Genomic DNA, 20544 nt, shown 5'->3' on the forward strand with positions numbered 1-20544 from the left:
ATCATGTTGCCCATTTGGAGTCAGTAATTAAATAATGTTTTAAACTAACTTAAAAGGCAAGTGAAGCAAAGTCAGCAAAAGTTCAAAGAAGGATATGAAAATAGATTAGCAAATATTATAAAGGAAAAACATGGAGGTTTTGTTCGGCTAACAAGAGAATAAATAAAGGATACTCTAAGTACAGATGAAAGTGAATATGAAAGAACACCAGAGATAATAAATACCATTGTTGTAGGAAGGAACTGCAGATTCTGGCTTAAACCAAAGATAGACACAAAATAGACAATAGACAATAGACAATAGGTTCAGGAGTAGGCCATTCAGCCCTTTGAGCCAGCACCGCCATTCAATGCGATCATGGCTGATCACTCTCAATCAGTACCCCGTTCCTGCCTTCTCCCCATACCCCCTCACTCCGCTATCCTTAAGAGCTCTATCCAGCTCTCTCTTGAAAGCATCCAACGAACTGGCCTCCACTGCCTTCTGAGGCAGAGAATTCCACACCTTCACCACTCTCTGACTGAAAAAGTTCTTCTTCATCTCCGTTCTAAATGGCCTACCCCTTATTCTTAAACTGTGGCCCCTTGTTCTGGACTCCCCCAACATTGGGAACATGTTTCCTGCCTCTAATGTGTCCAATCCCCTAATTATCTTATACGTTTCAATAAGATCCCCCCTCATCCTTCCAAACTCCAGTGTATACAAGCCCAATCGCTCCAGCCTTTCAACATACGACAGTCCCGCCATTCCGGGAATTAACCTAGTGAACCTATGCTGGAGTAACTCAGCGGGTCAGGCAGCATCTCTGGAGAGAAGGAATGGGTGACGTATCGGGTCGAGACCCTCCTTCAAAAGAAGGGTCTCGACCCTTGTTCTGGACTCCCCCAACATTGGGAACATGTTTCCTGCCTCTAACGTGTCCAACCCCTTAATAATCTTATACGTTTCGATAAGATCTCCTCTCATTCTTCTAAATTCCAGTGTATATAAGCCTAGTCGCTCCAGTCTTTCAACATATGAAACATATTTCTGCAGCACTACTTGAGTCTCACAGCAGGGAAACTGGCCCTTCAGCCCAACCTGTCCATGCCGACCAAGATGCCGTGTCTACACTAGACCCGCCTGCCCACATTGCGCTCATGTCCCTCCAAACCTTTCCGATCCCACGCACATGTCCAATTGTCTTTTAAATGTCGTTACAGTACCTGGCCCAACTATCTTCTCTGGCAGCCTGTTCCATATGCCCATGGCCCTCTGTGTGGAAAAGTTGCCCATCAGGTTGCTATGAATTTTTTCCCTCTCACCTTAAACCTATGTCCTCTGGTTCTTGATTCCCCTACTCTGGGTAAAAGACTCTGAGCATTCACCCTACCCATCCACGTGATCTTTTCATTTCTATACATCTCAGCAGGGAATGAAGTCCCATTATCTCCATGCAAGAATGAGCCTTGCATCTGATGAAAAGTTGGTAAAACACAAACTGGTGTTGATGTTTAATGTTCATAAAGCATGAAGCATTAAAAATATTAGGAATAGTTTAATGTGGGATCATGTTGGGCACAGGCATCGTGGGCCGAAGGGCCTCTTCCTGTGCAGTATGTTCTAGATTCTGATCTGTTTGGATAGCATGCACAACAAAGTTTTTCACTGTCATGTTCTACGATACGGTACGATACGATACAACGGAAGGAAATTGGTAATAATAATGACATTTAAGTGGCCAGTTATTGCACAGCATGTATGAAATATTGCACAAACATGAAATTAAATGATCGAGTGGAAAAGTCCAGGATGAGGTGTGTGCAAAAATGGGGGGGGGGGGGGGGAGTCAGTCTACCCCATGACAGAAGGGGGAGGAGTTGTACGGTTTGATAGCCACAGGGAAGAAGGATCTCCTGTGGCGTTCTGTGCTAGATCTTGGTGGAACCAGTCTGTTGCTGAAGGTGCTCCTCAGGTTGACCAGGGGTGTCATGGAGGGGGTGAGATATATTGTCGAAGACGCTCCGCAGTCCAATATTCTGATATGTAATAGTATATCAAGGGGCCACAGTTTAGGAATAAGGGGTCGGCCATTTAGAACGGAGATGAGGAAAAACTTTTTCAGTCAGAGAGTTGTAAATCTGTGGAATTCTCTGCCTCAGAAGGCAGTGGAGGTCAATTCTCTGAATGCATTCAAGAGAGAGCTAGATAGAGCTCTTAAGGATAGCGGAGTCAGGGGGTATGGGGAGAAGGCAGGAACGGGGTACTGATTGAGAATGATCAGCCATGATCACATTGAATGGCGGTGCTGGCTCGAAGGGCCGAATGGCCTCCTCCTGCACCTATTGTCCATTGTCTATTGTCTATAGTATGGAGTGATGGTGCGATAGAGAATAAGGTACTTTGGCCCATCAAATCCACGCAGCCTCCATGCACCCATGCAGATCCATCCCATACACTCACTGCATGACCACCATCAGCTCTCACGTTCTACCCACACACCAGGGATATTGTGCAGGGGACAAATAACCCACCAACCTGACTGTCTTTGGGAGGTGGGAGAAGACCGGAGGAGCTGGGGGAACTCACACACTTACAGGGAAAAAATGTAACAGTAACTCTAGTGTGAATGTAATTCTTCTATATAGGCAACGTTACAGGTTAGGATTGAACCACACCATTAAAGGAAGTCGTTAAATCATGATAACTTATAACAGAGATTGATTTTTTTTTAGAAATGCATGTGAAGAGATCATCCTGTGTTTTACATGTTACAGAAAATACATGTTATCCCATGAATATTAATTTAAAAAGTGAACATAACTTTTACTGTAGTTTAGTTCAGAGATACAGCACGGAAGCAGGCCCTTCGGCCCACCGAGTCCGCGCCGACCAGCGATCCCCGCTAACACTATCCTACACACACTAGGGACAATTTACACTTATACCAGGTATACCAACCCAAGCCAATTAACCTACAAACCTGGTAGACCTGGTAAATGCTGGAGTAACGCAGTGGGTCAGGCAGCCTCTCTGGAGAGAAGGAATGGGTGATGTTTCAGGTCGAGACCCTTCTTCAGACTGAAGAAGGGTCTCGACCCGAAACGTCGCCCATTCCTTCTCTCCTGAGATGCTGCCTGACCTGCTGTGTTACTCCAGCATTTTGTGAATAAATACAGGGCAGGCTAGTTTCAACTCGGTCTGCAGAGCTGAAAGGAGATGGTTCGAGTTAGGGCTTGTGACTTTCAATGTATCCTCAGGTCATTTTGGGAAGGTTCCCAAATGCATCTGTAGGTCACATAATTAAAGAAATACCATGTGAACATTGGAACATATGGTTCTTCGTTTTTATCGGTACTTGCTACAGGGCTATGTAATGCTTTGCAACATCTTGGCGAACATGCATGCTTTAATCAATTTTGGATGCCTAGACCAAACTATATGTGGAGTGAGTTAACATTTTTCCACAGTGCATTTGACTGTTGCTTTGAAATAAAGCACTGTTAATGTCCAGTAACTTGCAACCTTTATTTCCCTCTTTTAAGAAGTATTTAGGTACAGCAAATCTGTCGTAAGCAGAGCAAAAACACAAAGTGCTAGAATAACTTAGCAGGTCAGGCGGACAGGGATAGGTGGCCTTCTGGTTCGGGACCCTTCTTCAGACCTGAATCTGACCCGAATGGTCACCTATCCATGTTCTCCACAGATGCTGCCTGACCCGCTGAGTTACTCCAGCACTCTGTGAAACGTCACCTATCCGTGTCCTCCACAGATGCTGCCTGACCCGCTGAGTTACTCCAGCACTCTGTGAAACGTCACCTATCTGTGTCCTCCACAGATGCTGCCTGACCCGCTGAGTTACTCCAGCACTCTGTGAAACGTCACCTATCCGTGTCCTCCACAGATGCTGCCTGACCCGCTGAGTTACTCCAGCACTCTGTGTTTCACTCAAGACTCCAGTGTCTGCAGTTCCTTGTGTAAGCAGATCTGAACTGCTCAGTGCTGGCTCGTGAAGGACTCACTGTGCTTGCCAAAGAGCAGGTTTGCCTTGGGGACCAGGCCCCATCTGTACTGCCTCTTGAAGCATTCGAGGGCTTTGGAGACACATAACCAACACAGCTTGATTAAAAAATTTTAAGCATAAATTTTTGTGGTTTAAGTTTTGAAGCTGAGGCCTGTATTGAAACCTTGTTATAATAAACTGATATTGAAACGTTGGTCCTCCCTCAATACCCCCCCTTTCTCTCCCCCACCCCCCCCCCCCCCACCCCCTCCCATACACACCACATGCAGAAATCTCCATGATAGTCACGATTGGACCTCACAACTTAGTTACATGAATCTATCATTGCAACTGTTGCAACAGGTTTAACATAATCAGACTCGATCGTTTTGTAAAAAGGTCTTTAGCTAATAGTTAGCTATTATAACATTGCAATAATACAAGATCATTTGGATCCAATTTATAACTAATTTGAAGAAAGGAACATGGGCAGCTCAATGTGGCATTTTTATTGCCACAACAATAATTTTATTGCCATTAAAATTAATAACCTACTAATAAATTAATAGCAATAACATTAAATATCAAAATAACATTAAAACAATCACATTAAATATTAAGATAATATATTTCTTTAATCAAGCACTAAAATTGATAACAAAATTGTTAATTTGATAAGATTGTTGATTTAATTGCCATTAAAATAATCTAGACATATTAAACCTGAATAAGTATTAGACAGAATTTTTTCATGAAAACTGGTGGTGCGTATATGGAACGAGCTGCCAGAGGAAGTAGTTGAGGCAGGTCCAATACCATTTGGACAGGTACGTGGATGGGAAGGGTTCAGGGTGAGACGGGTCAACCACAGGCAAATGGGACTAGCTCAGACGGGGCATCTTGGTTGGAATGACAAACTTCATACACTGTATGTTTGTCTTGTATACACTGGAATTTAGAAGGATGAGAGGGGATCTTATCGAAACGTATAAGATTATTAAGGGGTAGGACACTTTAGAGGCAGGAAACATGTTCCCAATGTTGGGGGAGTCCAGAACCGGGGGCCACAGTTTAAGAATAAGGGGTAGGCCATTTAGAACGGAGATGAGGAAAAACTGTTTCAATCAGCGAGTTGTGAATCTGTGGAATTCTCTGCCTCAGAAGGCAGTGGAGGCCAATTCTTTGAATGCATTCAAGAGAGAGCTAGATAGAGCTCTTAAGGATAGCGAAGTCAGGGGGTATGGGGAGAAGGCAGGAACGGGGTACTGATTGAGAATGATCAGCCATGATCACATTGAATGGCGGTGCTGGCTCGAAGGGCCGAATGGCCTACTATTGTCTGTTGTCTATTGTCTATAAAGTCTGTAGTCTCTTTTTTGCTCTGGTTTATTTCCACCCACATGTTTAGACCGTAATGTTGTATCCTTATTGTTTTGATGTGTTTATGCTTTATTCTTAATTGTTAACTGTGTGTTTGTGTTGTCATTTGTGAGCGGAGCACCAAGGCACATTCCTTGTATATGCATACTTGGCCAATAAACTTATTCTTTCATTCATATAAGAGCATTTGAATGCTTTAACCCCTTAAAAAATTGATCAAAGTGCTTACAATGAAATGTTTATTAAATTCTGAAATTATTTGTAAGATTGATAGTAAGTCCACTTACAGCATTTATTAATAACCAAATACATTTTTGGATTACAGTTCTAGTGGCACAGCTAGTGGAGCTGTTGACTCTCAGCACCACCAGAGTGTGTACAATCCTGCGTAGGAAGGAACTGCAGATGCTGGTTTAAACTGAAGGTGGACACAAAAAGCTGGAGTAACTCAGCGGGTCAGGCAGCATCTCTGGAGAGAAGGAATGGGTGACGTTTCGGGTCAAGTCTGAGGAAGGGTCTCGGCCCAAAATGTCACCCATTCCTTCTCTCCAGAGATGCTTCCTGTCCTGCTGAGTTACTCCAGCTTTTTGTGTCTACCTTAGTGTGCACAATCCTGTTCTTCCAATAGTCATATGGGCTTCCTCGGTTCCTTCCTCTATCCTAAAGGGACGCTGGATAATTTTCCATTCCATGTAAATAGGTAAGAGCATCTGGGGCATTTGATGAGGATTTGGAATGAATTGGTGTGAAGGAGATTTGGGGGGAAGGCAGGAAAATGGGGTTGGGAGGGAGAGATAGATCAGCCATGATTGAATGGCGGAGTTGGCTTGATGGGCCGAATGGCCTAATTCTTCTTGTATAACTTATGAACTCATGAAGAGTGTTGGTGCAGACTCGGGTGGTAAAGGGGCTGTTTCCATGCAGATTCTCTACGATATTGATGTGTATATTGAAAATAATAATTTGTTATCTATAGAGCGTTTACCTTTTACTGACAGGCTCACTTTTCTCATTTATAGGAGAGGATTATAGAACGTCTCAAGGAGCAACGTGAAAGAGATGACCGCGAACGATTGGAAGAGGTTGAATCATATAAAAAAGAAAATAAAGATCTTAAAGAGAAGATTAACAATTTGCAAGCAGAACTGGCGGAGAAAGAGGTTAGCCCTGCATCATTGCAGTTTGTTTAGCAAGATTAGTGACTATGGCCCTTTTACCACAAGTCATAGAAACAAAGACCTGCAGAGAGCCACAAAGTGCTGGAGTAACTCAGCGGGTCAGGCGGCATCTCGGGAGAAAAAGGATGGGTGACGTTTTCAGGCTGAAGAACCTGACCCGAAACATCACCTATCCATGTTCTCCAGAGATGCTGCCTGACCCGCTGAGTTACTCCAGCACTCTGTGAAACGTCACCTATCCATGTTCTCCAGAGATGCTGCCTGACCCACCAAGTTACTCCAGCAATTTGTGTGTATCTTTCACCACAAGTAAGCAGGTATCTCAAGGAACTTGGATTCACAACTGGCCAAGCGCCTCAACATGGGGGGCCTTGATGCTCTCAGCTGGCCACATTGACCAAGCCATGACACTCCTACGCCTGGTGCCCAACTCCCCAAACAGGCACTGTATTCTAATCTCTGCTGTGGACGGAGATCACCAGGTGGACAGAGAAGGGCCCAATGAATGAATGGGCGGCACGGTAGCGCAGCGGTAGAGTTGCTGCTTTACAGCGAATGCAGCGCCGGAGACTCAGGTTCGATCCTGACTACGGGTGCTGCACTGTAAGGAGTTTGTACGTTCTCCCCGTGACCTGCGTGGGTTTTCTCCGAGATCTTCGGTTTCCTCCCACACTCCAAAGACGTACAGGTATGTAGGTTAATTGGCTGGGTAAATGTAAAAATTGTCCCTAGTGGGTGTAGGATAGTGTTAATGTACGGGGATCGCTGGGCGGCACGGACTTGGAGGGCCGAAAAGGCCTGTTTCCGGCTGTATATATATGATATGATATATGATATGAATGAATACTTTATGAATGAATACTTTATTGTCACATGTGACAGGTCACGGTAAAATTCCCAAGGCATGCAAAAGACGCCACATTACAACTTATACATAGTATCTGCGTCAGGTCCCCCTTTGTTCTCCCCGACCCCCACCCTCCCCACGGCGGGCCCCCACGCCGGGTCCTCATTCCCACGCGTCCGTCCTCGACCGTCGGTCGGCCACCACATTGACCTCTCTACTAACGCTGCCAGGTCCTCTCTCTGGGCCGTGGAGTAGCCGAGGCTCTGACCTCGTCTCGGCCTCGGCTACTCCGCGGCCCGCGAGAGGCGTCTGCCGTAGCGGCCCGCCCGGAGCTCATTTGTAACATCTCCACTGACCTCTGGGAACCTCTGGCTAATGACAGCCCAAAATGGGGACACTTGGAGACAAAATGGAGTACTCCATCCACAAACCCCCACCCGTCCCATCAGCCACTCCTGGTCCAGTGTCTGCAGTTCCCACATGGGCTTCGTCAACCATCGCCCATCTCCCAACCCACATATTGGGATGGAAGCAAGTCAACCCTTGTTCACGAGGGACCGTCGAAGGTGTGGCGACTAAACCTTCTTCAGCTCAAGGAACAATGTTATCAATTACTAATACACGTTTAGACTGGGAATGTTTATCGGGAGCCTGCTTTCTATGATCGAAGCTGACACAATATATATTATAGACAGATTTAACAATCCCACCCCACCCCTCACGTGGGGTGCCAACAATCTCACTCCCAAATAAGGGACAAGGTGACGTCACCATCCCGCGCCCCACGAGACCTCACCCAGCAAGTGGCCACGTGCTTCCGCTCCACCAATGGCGGCGCCCAGGCCTCCGGGCCTACAGCATCCGGACCTACAGCATCTGGGCCTACAGTGTCCGGGCCTACAGGGCCCACCGGGCCTAATACGGGACAAGGGCTGTCCCGTATGGGACAAACCAATTTAGCCCAAAATACGGGATGTCCTGGCTAATACGGGACAGTTGGCAACCCTACCCCTCACCTTCTCTAGTCCACCCACCTGACCCTTGAAAGATTATGCACTTCACAACAGTGGGCTCCTCTCCAATGTTCATTCCTATCAAGTTCAGCTTTAGGTCAACGTACGTCTCTGGAATGCACTACCAAAGTATTACTACCAAATTAAAGAATGTGATTTATATGCGCACAAATGCATCATTAAGGTCACTTAAAGAGCTGGCTTGAGCGTTTGTTTTTAGATCGTAAGCCACAGAAGGTGGTCTCTTACGTTAACTGATAACTGTTTGTTTTCTTTCAGTCTAGTTTGATTGACTTGAAGGAGCATGCATCTTCTTTAGCTTCAACAGGCTTAAAGAAAGATTCCAAATTAAAAACTCTAGAAATTGCTATCGAGCAAAAAAAGGAAGAATGCAGTAAGTTGGAAGCACAATTGAAAAAGGTAAGGATTGCTTTTGGGGTGAAAGTGTTGTTTGTTCATGTCTCGGAAAAAAACTGCAGATGTGGTTTAAACCGAAGGCAGACACAAAATGCTGGAGTAACTCAGCGGGTCGGGCAGCATCTCGGGAGAGAAGGAATGGGTGACGTTTCAGCATCACCCATTCCTTCTCTCCAGAGATGCCGCCTGACCCGCTGAGTTACTCCAGCATTTTGTGTCTGCCTTTTGTTCATGTCTGGTGGGGAAATAAAATGAGTCGTGTCCATGAGTGAACTTCAGATTAGTGCAAGACTCCAGCAACGATTTACAAAGAAACTGCCACTGAATGAATCAAATTCTTAACTGACCTTAAATTTCCTGAATGGAACAAATGTTTAGAGTCTTTTTATTATTAACTATCTTTATATTCACGTACTTTGATTCTGATGAAAGTATGATTTTCTAAGTCATTTTCTTTGCAAGGTACCTTTTAACCTGGGGTTCATTCTAACTTTGTCATTTCTTAAAGGAACAGTTCAGGATTCTTGTGAGTTTCTAAGCTAGTGAGACAGAAGCATTTTTTGCAGAATATGATGTTTGACTTGCTTGTTAATTTATTCATTATCAAAGAGTCAATCTTTGCATTTTGTTTTTAGTACGCTTTGAAGCACCTAAATAACCTTCATGAGGCAACGTGAATATAAGTGTTTCCTGTTGTATCAAGAAGGGCAAAAGGGATCATGGAGGAAATTATAGGTTCTTGCGTCAATGGTAGGGAAGCTGTTGGAGAGGATTTTTAGGGGGAGAATGTTCTTGCATTTGGAAAAGAATGGCTTTGTGCAGGGCAGGTCTTTACAAACTTGATTGAGTTTTTGGAGGAGATGATAACAACGATTGAAAGAGGGGAAGGCATTGGGTGTTGTGTATAAGGCGTTTAGTGAGGTATTTGACAAGGTCACTCGTGGTAGGCATGATGTAGAAGATTAAGAAGCACGGGATAGATTGTGTTCTAATGGTAGATTGCATTCCAAATTGGTTTGGCTGCAGAAGACAGGATAGTGATGGAAAGGGTTACTTTGACCAGCGGTCCCTGACCAGTGCTCTTCTGCCATCGTCAATGCTGGGACCTGTTGTTTGTGAACTGTGTAAACGACCTAGACAACATTGTTGATGGGCTGATTAGTCATTGGCACAAAATTCAGTGGCGTTACGGATTTGTGAAGAAGTTTCTGAAAGGATACACGCGAGATAGAACAGTTGGAGATATGGGTGTAGAAATTACACTTGGAGTTTATTCTGATCAAGTGTGAGGTGGTGCACTTTGAGAGGTCAAATGCAAAAGGAAAGTATACAGTTCATGGCGAAGCCTTCAGGAGCATTGATGTACACAGGGTTGTGGGGTGCAAGTCTACAGCTCCCTGAAATTTGCATGACGCTGGAATTTAGAAGGACGAGAGGAGATCTTATCGAAACCTATAAGATTATTAAGGAGTTGGACACGTTAGAGGCAGGAAACATGTTCCCAATGTTGGGGGAGTCTAGAACAAGGGGCCACAGTTTAAGAACAAGAGGTAGGCCATTTAGAACTGAGATGAGGAAAAACTTTTTCAGTCAGAGTTGTGAATCTGTGGAATTCTCTGCCTCAGAAGGCAATGGAGACCAATTCTCTGAATGCATTCAAGAGAGAGCTAGATAGAGCTCTTAAGGATAGCGGAGTCAGGGGGTATGGGGAGAAGGCAGGAACGGGGTACTGATTGAGAATGATCAGCCATGATCACATTGAATGGCGGTGCTGGCTCGAAGGGCCGAATGCCCAACTCCTGCACCTATTGTCTATTGTCTATTGTCTATTGTCTATTGAAAGTGGCGACACAGGCAGATAAGGTGTGAAAGAAGTCATGTGGTATTCTTTTCTTTATTGGTCAAGGCATGAAGTGTAAGAGTCAGGAAGTCATGTTGCAGCTCTATAAGACTTTAGTTATGCTGCATTAGGCTACGATCTATCGTGTCATTTTGTATCGTATTGGGGTATTGTGTGCATTACCGGTGGAGTATCAATTGGAGTATTGTGTGCATTTCTGGTGGCCCCATTGCAGGAAGGATGTGCATGCTTTGGAGAAGAGGGTGGCTTGTCAGAATGCAGCCTGGTTTACAGGGTATTAACTACAAGGAAATGGTGGCCAGACATAGATAGTTTTCTCTGGAGGCTGTGGGGAGCACACAGAATTATGAGAGGCATCAACAGAATAGATGGTCATGAGTCTTTTTCTCAGGTTAGAAATGTCAAACACCAGAGTGCATAGCTTTAGAATGGAGGGAGAGGAGTTACAAGGAGATGAGCAGTTTAGGTTGTCTTTACCGCAGGGAGTGGTGGGTGCTGTGGGGGTGGATGAAGCAGGCACAATAGTGGCATTCGGACATGATAGTGACTGTAATTTAGTCAATTCGTTTCTAGAAATAAAACTATGCGCTACTATTTCAAAATGCTTCTGAACTGGAACTGTCTAGTGAGTAACAAAGACTTCATAATTTTACACTAGTTTTAAGTACATTAGACATATTCTCTCCCAACTTGTTTTGAAACAATGTGTTTGATATTTTTTCCCCTCTCTCTCTCTCTCCAAGCTGTCAAGTAATCCCAGCTGTTTTTGGGTGTATCTTTTAGAATCTCAGCAAGATCTGTTCCCTGCCTGCCTAGACTTCCAGTGAATAGTTGATAATGGAACTTATTAACATGTAGTGTGACCAGTTCCCATTTTCCAATTCTGATCTATAAAATCTCTCACTTTGGCACTTATTTTTTTACGATGCAATCATTTGCTTTGGTGAGGTTTAGGTTCAGGTTTATTATTATTGTCACGTGTACCGAGGTACAGTGAAAAGCTTTGTTTCGCATGCGATCCAATCAGATCTGATAATACTCTTCATGAATACAATCAAGCCAAACTCAAGTACAATACGTAGAATGAAGGGGAAGATACAGAGTGCAGAATATAGTTCTCAGCATTGTAGCGCATCAGTTCCACAGACAAGTGTAAGAAAATAACTGCAGATGCTGGTACAAATCGAAGGTATTTATTCACAAAATGCTGGAGTAACTCATCAGGTCAGGCAGCATCTCAGGAGAGAAGGAATGGGTGAGGTTTCGGGTCGAGACCCTTCTTCAGAGAGAGTTCCAGAGACAAAGTCCAATGTCCGCAATGGGGTAGAGGTGAATCGGACAGTACCCTAGCTTATGGAAGGACTGATCAGAAGCCTGATAATAGAGATTGTGTGTGAGGTATGGCGTTGGATGGGGCCTGGGTGCTGGGTAGTGGAAAAATATTATATTGGTGTTTAGCTTCGATCTCCACAGTATCTAACCAAAATATTTAAAAAAAAATATTCATTGAACCATTGAACTCCAGCATTAATAATGCTGCCTCCTGGTTGCGAAGAGGAATTTATCCATGTAAGTGAACCTGTGATTCACAAGACATAAATTAGATATTTAATATGTCACAGTGAAGGTTGCTCGTTCGCTGAGAGATGGCAGTAGTGTATTCTACTGATAATTAGCATTAGCTGTTGCATTTTCAAAATAGTACATTCTTAAGTCCGGTATTCCTGCAGTTTTTGAGAGTGGGATATTAAATGCAGATAGTGCCTTGCATTCTTTCATTGTTCGCTGAAAGAGGAATTTCAGACCATAGATTTAATTTCAAGTAAACAACACAAAGATCTTCTATGCTTGACAATTTCTTGTTTGCTGGAATCCAAACTGATCATTATCAAAGCTGGCAAAGTACAAGGAGCATTTGCAATGCAAAGCCCTGCAACATGTGGATTTACACGACAACACTTGGCATGCACACCCGCCCAAATAAAGACAAATAACAAATACAAGCTAACTTTTTCAACTCCATTGTCAAATAAACTTGGGAAAGTTGAATACAAGTAAACTTATGTTGTGTAAATCACGTCTACTGACTTTTAATGAAGTGATAATTATCTTAGAAATGTAGAATAATATAGTGATAAGCGTTCTGCTGACCCTGTAGTTTTCCCCAGTCCCTTTCTGATGCGATGTAGTTTATTTTGGCTGAAGTAATGTAGACAGAAACCAAATGTCTGCTGTTTGATGTTTCATATTGCTGGTCTTTTCCTTGGTAGTCAGAATTTTTGCAGAGAATCTTTATGGACAATTGACTTTATTTAAAATATTATAATTAAAAATTCTCTTCAGTTTGTCTATCACTAAAATCTAATTAATAAAGTGAGAGTGCATGAATATAATAAAAAATAAAAATGCAATAAATCTGTGAGGAACAGGCAGCATCTCTGGATAGAAGGAATGGGTGAAGTTTGGGGTCGAGACTGAAGAAGGGTCTCGACCGGAAACGTCACCCATTCCTTCTCTCCAGAGATGCTGCCAGTCCCGCTGAGTTACTCCAGCATTTTGTGTCTATTTGCCAGAACGATGAAGGATTAGGGGGTACTTTTTGCAGCGAGAAGTTGGACAGACTTAGGTTGTTTTTCTCTGGAACACCAGAGGTTGTGAGGAGACTTGATAGAAGTTATGAGGGATGTACATGTAGATAGTCAGATCATTTTTCTCAGGATGGAAAAATCAAATACTGGAGGGCATAGCTTTATGGAGAGAAGGGCAAATTTAAAGGAGATGTGCAGGACAAAGGAGTGTGATGGGGGTCTGGAACGCGCTGCTAGGTCGGGCAGCCAACTTCCTCACTCCCAAATACGGGACAAAAGGTGTCGTCACCGCCCCGCGCCCCACGTGACCTCACCCAGCCAGCGATCAAGTGCTCCCGCTCCACCAATGGCGGCCGCTTGGGCCGGGAGGCGGGTTGCTACGCAACCTCCGGGCCTACACAGTCCGGGCCTACAGTGCCCCCTGGGCCTAATACGGGACAAACCAATTTAGCCCAATATACGGGATGTCCCGGCTAATACGGGACAGTTGGCGACCCCACTGCCAGGGGTGGTGATTGAGGCAGATATGACAGTGGGATTTTAAAGGCTTTTCGATAGGCACATGGATGTACAGGGTTTAGAGGGATATGGATAATGCACAGATCGACAAGAGATGGGAGTGGCATCGTGTTCAGCACAGACAATGTGGGCCGAAGGGCCTGCTCTTGTGCTCTACTGCTCCATGTTATATTCAAGACTCAAGAGTGTTTAGCTGTCCAGTGTCGCAGATAGAACATTGACATTCTTACTTGCAGCAGCACAGCACAATATGTAAACATTATGTATTTATTACATGATGATAAAACAGTAAATAAACCGTGATGTATAAATGAATGCTACAGTCATGTAACATCCTGGTGATGCAGCAAAAGTCATAATCCCAAGCATTTGCCGAGGGTAAGACACAAAATGCTGGGTAACTCAACGGGTCAGGCAGCATCACTGGAGAAAAGGAACAGTTGACATTTCGGGTCAGACAGAGTCAGGGGAAAGGCAAAGGAGAGATGTAGACGATGATATAGAGAGATTTAGAACAAATTATTGAAAGATATGCAAAAAATAACAATGGTAAAGGAAACAGGCCATTGTTAGCTGTGGGCTTGGTGAAAGAGAGTTACAGACAATGAGACTGAACAAGATGACTTTGAAGCTGGTCCAAAGACTTGGGTGGGGGAGGGACGGAGAGAGAGAGGAGGGAAGGGTGACATGATCTGAGGGTCATATACATGGGTCTCAGTACTCATTCCCCCATCTCCCATCTCCCACTCTGCTGTAGATCACAGTGTGGCTTTGTGCTTGTAAAGATTTAAAAAGTACAAGCAGTGCTGCTGTAAGGAAGGTATAACTGTTAAACACATTTGTTTGAACTGAAAATATCAGAATTTATTAGGAACACTTACTTTACAAGAAGTTTTGATTTGTAAGAAGTTAAAGCTGCCGCAGTGAGATTTGAATTTTATCTCCAGATCGTGAGTCCAGACTTCTGAATTTCTGGTAACATGATCATTTGTTGCCAAAATCACATCCAAAAATCAGCGGGCGCTTCAACACCTCACTGTGTTGGAACGTTCTCAACAATCCTGTGAACAGTGCCTTGCAAATGCCACCATTGTGAAGCTGTCACACAAGTTTATAGTTACATATTTTTCACACAGAGGGTGGTGGGTGTATGGAACAAGCTGCCAGAGGAGGTAGTTGAGGCTGGGTCTATCCCATCATTTAAGAAACAGTTAGACAGGTACATAGATAGGACAGGTTTGGAGGGGTATGGGCCAAACGCGGGCTGGTGGGACAAGTGTAGCAGGGACATGTTGGCCGGTGTGGGCAAGTTGGCCTGAGGAGACTGTATCCACACTGTATCACTCTATGAGTCTAGTAGCTGCTGTAACATTCCCAACAATCGTTGTTACTATTTTACAATCCCGGTCAATTTTTTGCTGACCATTCAATTTTCACTAAATCATTCTTCTTGTAATATCAATTTTTTTGAATCCCACCAGTCCACCACATGATTCATTTTTACTTTGAGTCATTGAATAAATGAACCTTCTGTAACCAAATATGTCACTTTGTTTTTTAGAGGGATTGTAAATGTTGAATGAAATATGTGAATTGAATGTGCACATAATATTAATCAGTAAATAAATGGTAAATAAATAGAATGTGTGGGAAGGAACTGCAGATGCTGGTTTAAATAGAAGATAGACACAAAATGCTGGAGTAACAGCAGGACAGGCAGCATCAGTGGAGAGAAGGAATGGGTGACGTTTCGGGTCGAGACCCTTCTTCAGACTGGTCAAGGGAAAGGGAAACAAGAGGTATAGACAGTGATGTAGAGAGACGTAGAACAAATGAATGAAAGATATGCAAAAAAGTGACGATGATAAAGGAAACAGGCCATTGTTGGCTGCAGGGTGAGAACAGGGACTTGGGTGGGGGAGGGAGGGATGGAGAGAGAGGGAATGCCGGGATTACTTGAAGTTAGGGAAATCAATATTCATACCACTGGGCTGTAAGCTGCCCAGGCGAAATATGAGATGCTGTTCCTCCAATTTGCGCTGGGCCTCACTCTGACAATGGAGGAGGCCCAGGACAGAAAGAGCAGTGTATGGGAGGGGGAATTAAAGTGTTTGGCAACTGGGAGATCAGGTAGGTCCAGGCAGACTGAGCAAAGGTGTTCAATGAAATGATCGCCCAGTCTACGTTTGGTCTCGACCAATGTATAAGAGTCCCCATCTTGAACAGCGGATACAGTAGATGAGGTTGGAGGAGGTGCAAGTGAACCTCTGCCTAAGCTGAAAGGACTACAGAGTCGAGGGAGGACGTATAGTGACAGGTGTGGCATCTCCTGTAGTTGTAGGGGAAGGAACCTGGGGAGGGGGTAGTTTGGGTGGGAAGGGATGAGTTAACCAGGGAGTTGCGGAGGGAACGATCTCTGCGGAAGGCGGGAAAGGGTGAAGATGGGAAATGTGACTCGTGCAGGGATCCCATTGGAAGTGTCAAAAATGTCGGAGGATTATGTGTTGTGATGTGTGAATGAATGCTAAAGTTTAGTTGGTTAAAGACAACAGCCATTTATGAGTTGTCATGCCAAGATTCCACTTCCTTTGATATCTGTTAAATAAATTATGTTGGCATTAGAAGAATAAGACTTTACATTTTAATAATCTGATTCAATCAATTTTAGCATCAGAAATAACTTTGAAGCGTTCTGATTAATTGTAACCTTAATAAACCCAACTGTCTTATCGGTAACTCACTTGGACAGAACAGTTTAAATGTATCATCTGTGATGGGCGGCTTTCTTTGTTTCACAAACTATTTAACTTGGGGGAGGGAGAATAAAAGAAAGTAACACAAAAAATGATGATTGAAACTTTGCTTTGTAATGAGCCAACACCACTTGCGTTTCCTTCGGCCCTTTCACTTTCACGGTAGAATGTTTGGGAACTTGAAATTTCTACTTTACTATGTAAATTCATTGACTTTGTTGAGCTAATGCTGTTTTCCTGAATCTTTTCCTTCTTCCTGTCTGTGTTTCATTTCTTCCCAACTTTACTATGTAGCAAGCTGAGCAGTTGTTCAATCAGATGTACACTCCAGTAAGTGGTTCTAAGATGCCTTGTCTACTCTATGAAAGCATGAGGGCTCGTTGACCTGGCATTGTGCTTACAGCTCCGTTGTTTTCCACTATTGGAAGTAAACTCTGTAGACTTCAAGGTCTTGGTCGCTTTTGGTGAAGTGGTAACCAATTAACAACTAATGTTAATTAGTGACCATTTTCTGTTTGATGTAATCTTTTGGTCTACAGAAAATTGGCAGAGTGGCGGTATATGCACAGACTAAATTCTGTTACCCTTTGGCACAATCTAATATTTTCAATTTGTTAGGATGTGATAATTGGCAAATTGGTGACACTGGTATGTTTTACAGCAAAGGTTTACATTAAACATTCTTTTTCAAAAAATCCTTGATTATCAGGAGGAGTGGGGAGTGGGGGAACACAGACACCTTTTGTTCTGTGCCTAGACTTGTCAGACAGAGGAATTCATTGCAGAACTGGGAGGGTTAAACATTTTTAGAATTAAATAAAATATGAAGCTTGCATGTTTCAGTTGCATTGTTTCCAGTCATTTACATTCTTTTTTTTCTGCGCTTGAATGGTTTATGTGCATTAAATTATTCAGATTCCGAATATTTGAAGTGGCTAATTTTGTTCATCTTTTTAAAAAAAAAATGTGATCATGCTTCTTGTTGTTTTTGTAAACTTATTGCGCAGATTTTGAAATGTAATGCCACTGTTTTAGCTTGCAGTAAAATCAAATTTTGATTCATCTCCTTGTGGGCATATGTCCTTCCACAAAAATACAGCAACTTTTGAGATTGGGCCATAATTGAAGAATGAACCGAAGTGCCTTCATTTGTAAACTGGATCCACAGGCTGCTGGCATCTGAATGGACTATTATACGTTAGCAATGCCCTCCCCAGACTCCCATCATGGAATTAATACCGTTAACAATAACTTGTTTCATTGTGTTCATTACCTTTTGGGAGGCTGGCCAGCCTGTTTTTCTTCATCCTGCCAATATAACAGAAATAAATGACAATAAATGGATAAAAACATTTGGATGTTGAATGTAGACATTAAGATGTTTTATTGCTGATGTGGATACGGCAACATAAAGACTACTTTGCATTGTCTTTCCTCGATTTATTTCAGTGGTTATTTAAATTGGCAATGAATGAGGATTCTGTTCTCATCCCTCTCTTAATCTGTTGCTACATACCTAATAAATTAAAGGTAATAAAACCCATTGGTTTTAAAGGGCCCACTTTTAAGAACCTCTGAATGATAACACACAACAGGATGTTGCTTGCTTTGGCAGTACAAAGAATCAAGTTTACTGAAAATATAATGCATATAATCAGTAACAGTGGGCCTGTTTACCTTCATGTTTGGTAATACATAGGAAAAAAAGACCAGCATTTTTTGTTCAAAACACAAAAAAGGAGCCACTCTCCATTTTACTGGTTGAAGCAGATGTTCTTATTCTTTTCATCAGGTGTAGAATCTAAGATAATTCAGTGACAAATCATCCTTGGAACAAATTTTTGCATCCTCAGAATAATGCTGTATTTTTTTTAATCCTGTAAATTAATTTGCTATAATTTCATTTCCTTTCTCATCTTTGACTGCCTTGTTTTTTTTTACACATGTTCGGTTTTGTTTTCAAGATACCAATTAGGAATTATGAGGAAAATAGGGTAGGCCAAATGATGCAGTGCGTACTTCATTATTTTGTGTGTGCTTGCTTGAAGTCTAAAGTATTAAACCTAGACTGCGTACTTTCCTGAGTGTCGTATTACGATCACTGTTCAACAGAACACAATTGAATTCTTTTCACGGGAGAATCCTGCTGCACTTTAAAGCATGTTTGCTAGGCTTGTTCTGCTACTTATGAAACTTTGTGTGTGTTTGTTTTCAATATATATTTTGAGTGTTGTGGTTAGGGTTGCCAACTATCTCAATCCCAAATACGGGACAAAGTGATGTCACCGCCCGCGCCCCATGTGACCTCGCCCAGCCAGCGGCCACGTGCTCCCGCTGTAGGCGGGACAGTGTTGGCTAACGGAGTGTGTGCGGGGAGCGGGGCTGAGTGCTAAGCAACCTCCGTTAGGCGCACACATTCGGCCCCGCTCCCCAAACACACTCGGTTAGCCTACACTGTCCCGGCTGACAGCGGGCCTAATACGGGACAAGGGCGGTCCCGTACGGGACAAACCAATTTAGCCCAAAATAGCGGGATGTCCCGGCTAATATGGGACAATTGGCAGCCCTAGTTGTGGTGTCGTGACAAATGGCAGAGTTTAAAATCGGTGTTTACATGGAGCATGTCAGTTCATCTCTCTGTTCCTGCCCGCACATTAGGCTCATGATGCCGAGGAGAATGCTCGGTTGAACCCCGACATCTGCGAGAAAATGAGGCAACTGGAGAAGGACGTGGCGTACTACAAAGAGGAGTCTGATAAATGTCAGGCCGAAGTCGATCGACTTCTGGAGATCTTGAAAGAAGTGGAGACTGAGAAAAACGACAGAGATAAGAAAATAGCAGAGCTCGAGAGGTAAGTTAGGGTTAAGTTCCTGTTTGACATGATAAAGAAAATTCAGTGGAGCAGATTCCACTTTGCGGGAAGATACTATTTCAGTAGTGATTAGAGTGCACTTACTTTATAGATACAGCATGGAAACAGGCCCTTCAGCCCACTGAGCCCACACTGACCATCGATCACCCCTTCACACAAGCTCTATGTTATTTCCACTCTCGCGTCCACTCCCTACACACTGAGGGGCAATTTACAGAGGGACAATTAACCTACAAACCCACACGTCTTTGGGATGCGGGAGGAAACCGGTCATAGAGAAAACGTGCAAACTCCACACAGACAGAGGGCAGGATCGAACCCGGGTCCCCTGATGGTGTGGGGCAGTGGTACTACCCGCTGCAAGGCTGTGCTGCTGTACTCTTGCTTTACACCATTCCCAAATATTTCCAAACATTTCTTCACACAGAGAGTGGTGAGTCTGTGGAATTCTCTGCCACAGAAGGTAGTTGATGCCAGTTCATTGGCTATATTTAAGAGGGAGTTAGATGTGGCCCTTTTTGCTAAAGGGATCAGGGGGTATGGAGAGAAGGCAGGTACAGGCTACTGAGCTGAATGATCAGCCATGATCATATTGAATGGCGGTGCGTACAGGCTCGAAGGGCCGAATGGCCTACTCCTGCACCTATTTTCTATGTTTCTATGTTTCTATGTTTCTAACCATGGCAATTATATACTATTTATACAATAAGGTAAAGCCCAAGGCGTTTTGAATATAGAAACATAGAAACATGGAAAATAGGTGCAGGAGTAGGCCATTCATTCCTTCGAGCCAGCACCGCCATTCAATATGATCATGGCTGATCATCTAAAAACAGTAGATTTCTCCACATATCCCTTGATTCCGTTAGCCCTAAGAGATAAATCTAACTCTTGAAAACATCCAATGAATTGGCCTCCACTGCCTTCTGTGCCAGAGAATTCCACAGATTCACAACTCTCTGGGTGAAAATGTTTTTTCCTCATCTCAGTCCTATATGGCCTACCACTTATTCTTAAACTGTGTGGCCCCTGGTTCTGGACACCCCCAACATTGGGAACATTTGTCCTGCAACTAGCCTGTCCAATCCCAATATTTGACAACTTGTAACAATGAAGGGAAGCCCTACATAAGT

The 20544-nt window shown here is 43.5% G+C and overlaps 1 protein-coding gene across 12 annotated transcripts in view; it reads left to right on the forward strand.

The window, feature by feature from the left end:
* The window catches only part of LOC144601969 (ERC protein 2), a 552614-nt gene that overhangs the window by 246782 nt on the left and 285288 nt on the right, over positions 1 to 20544 (forward strand). For 6 of the 12 annotated variants that reach the window (XM_078414617.1, XM_078414626.1, XM_078414620.1 and 3 more), the window contains 4 exons: positions 6382 to 6522; positions 8680 to 8820; positions 16833 to 16868; positions 19197 to 19390. In XM_078414617.1, the coding sequence (XP_078270743.1) occupies positions 6382 to 6522; positions 8680 to 8820; positions 16833 to 16868; positions 19197 to 19390 (512 nt within the window). The remainder of the gene's footprint in view (positions 1 to 6381; positions 6523 to 8679; positions 8821 to 16832; positions 16869 to 19196; positions 19391 to 20544) is intronic. The other 6 variants (XM_078414628.1, XM_078414622.1, XM_078414623.1 and 3 more) reach the window with 1 other exon arrangement.

This window comes from Rhinoraja longicauda, chromosome 17 (assembly GCF_053455715.1).
Source record: "Rhinoraja longicauda isolate Sanriku21f chromosome 17, sRhiLon1.1, whole genome shotgun sequence".
Lineage (NCBI taxonomy): Eukaryota > Metazoa > Chordata > Chondrichthyes > Rajiformes > Arhynchobatidae > Rhinoraja > Rhinoraja longicauda.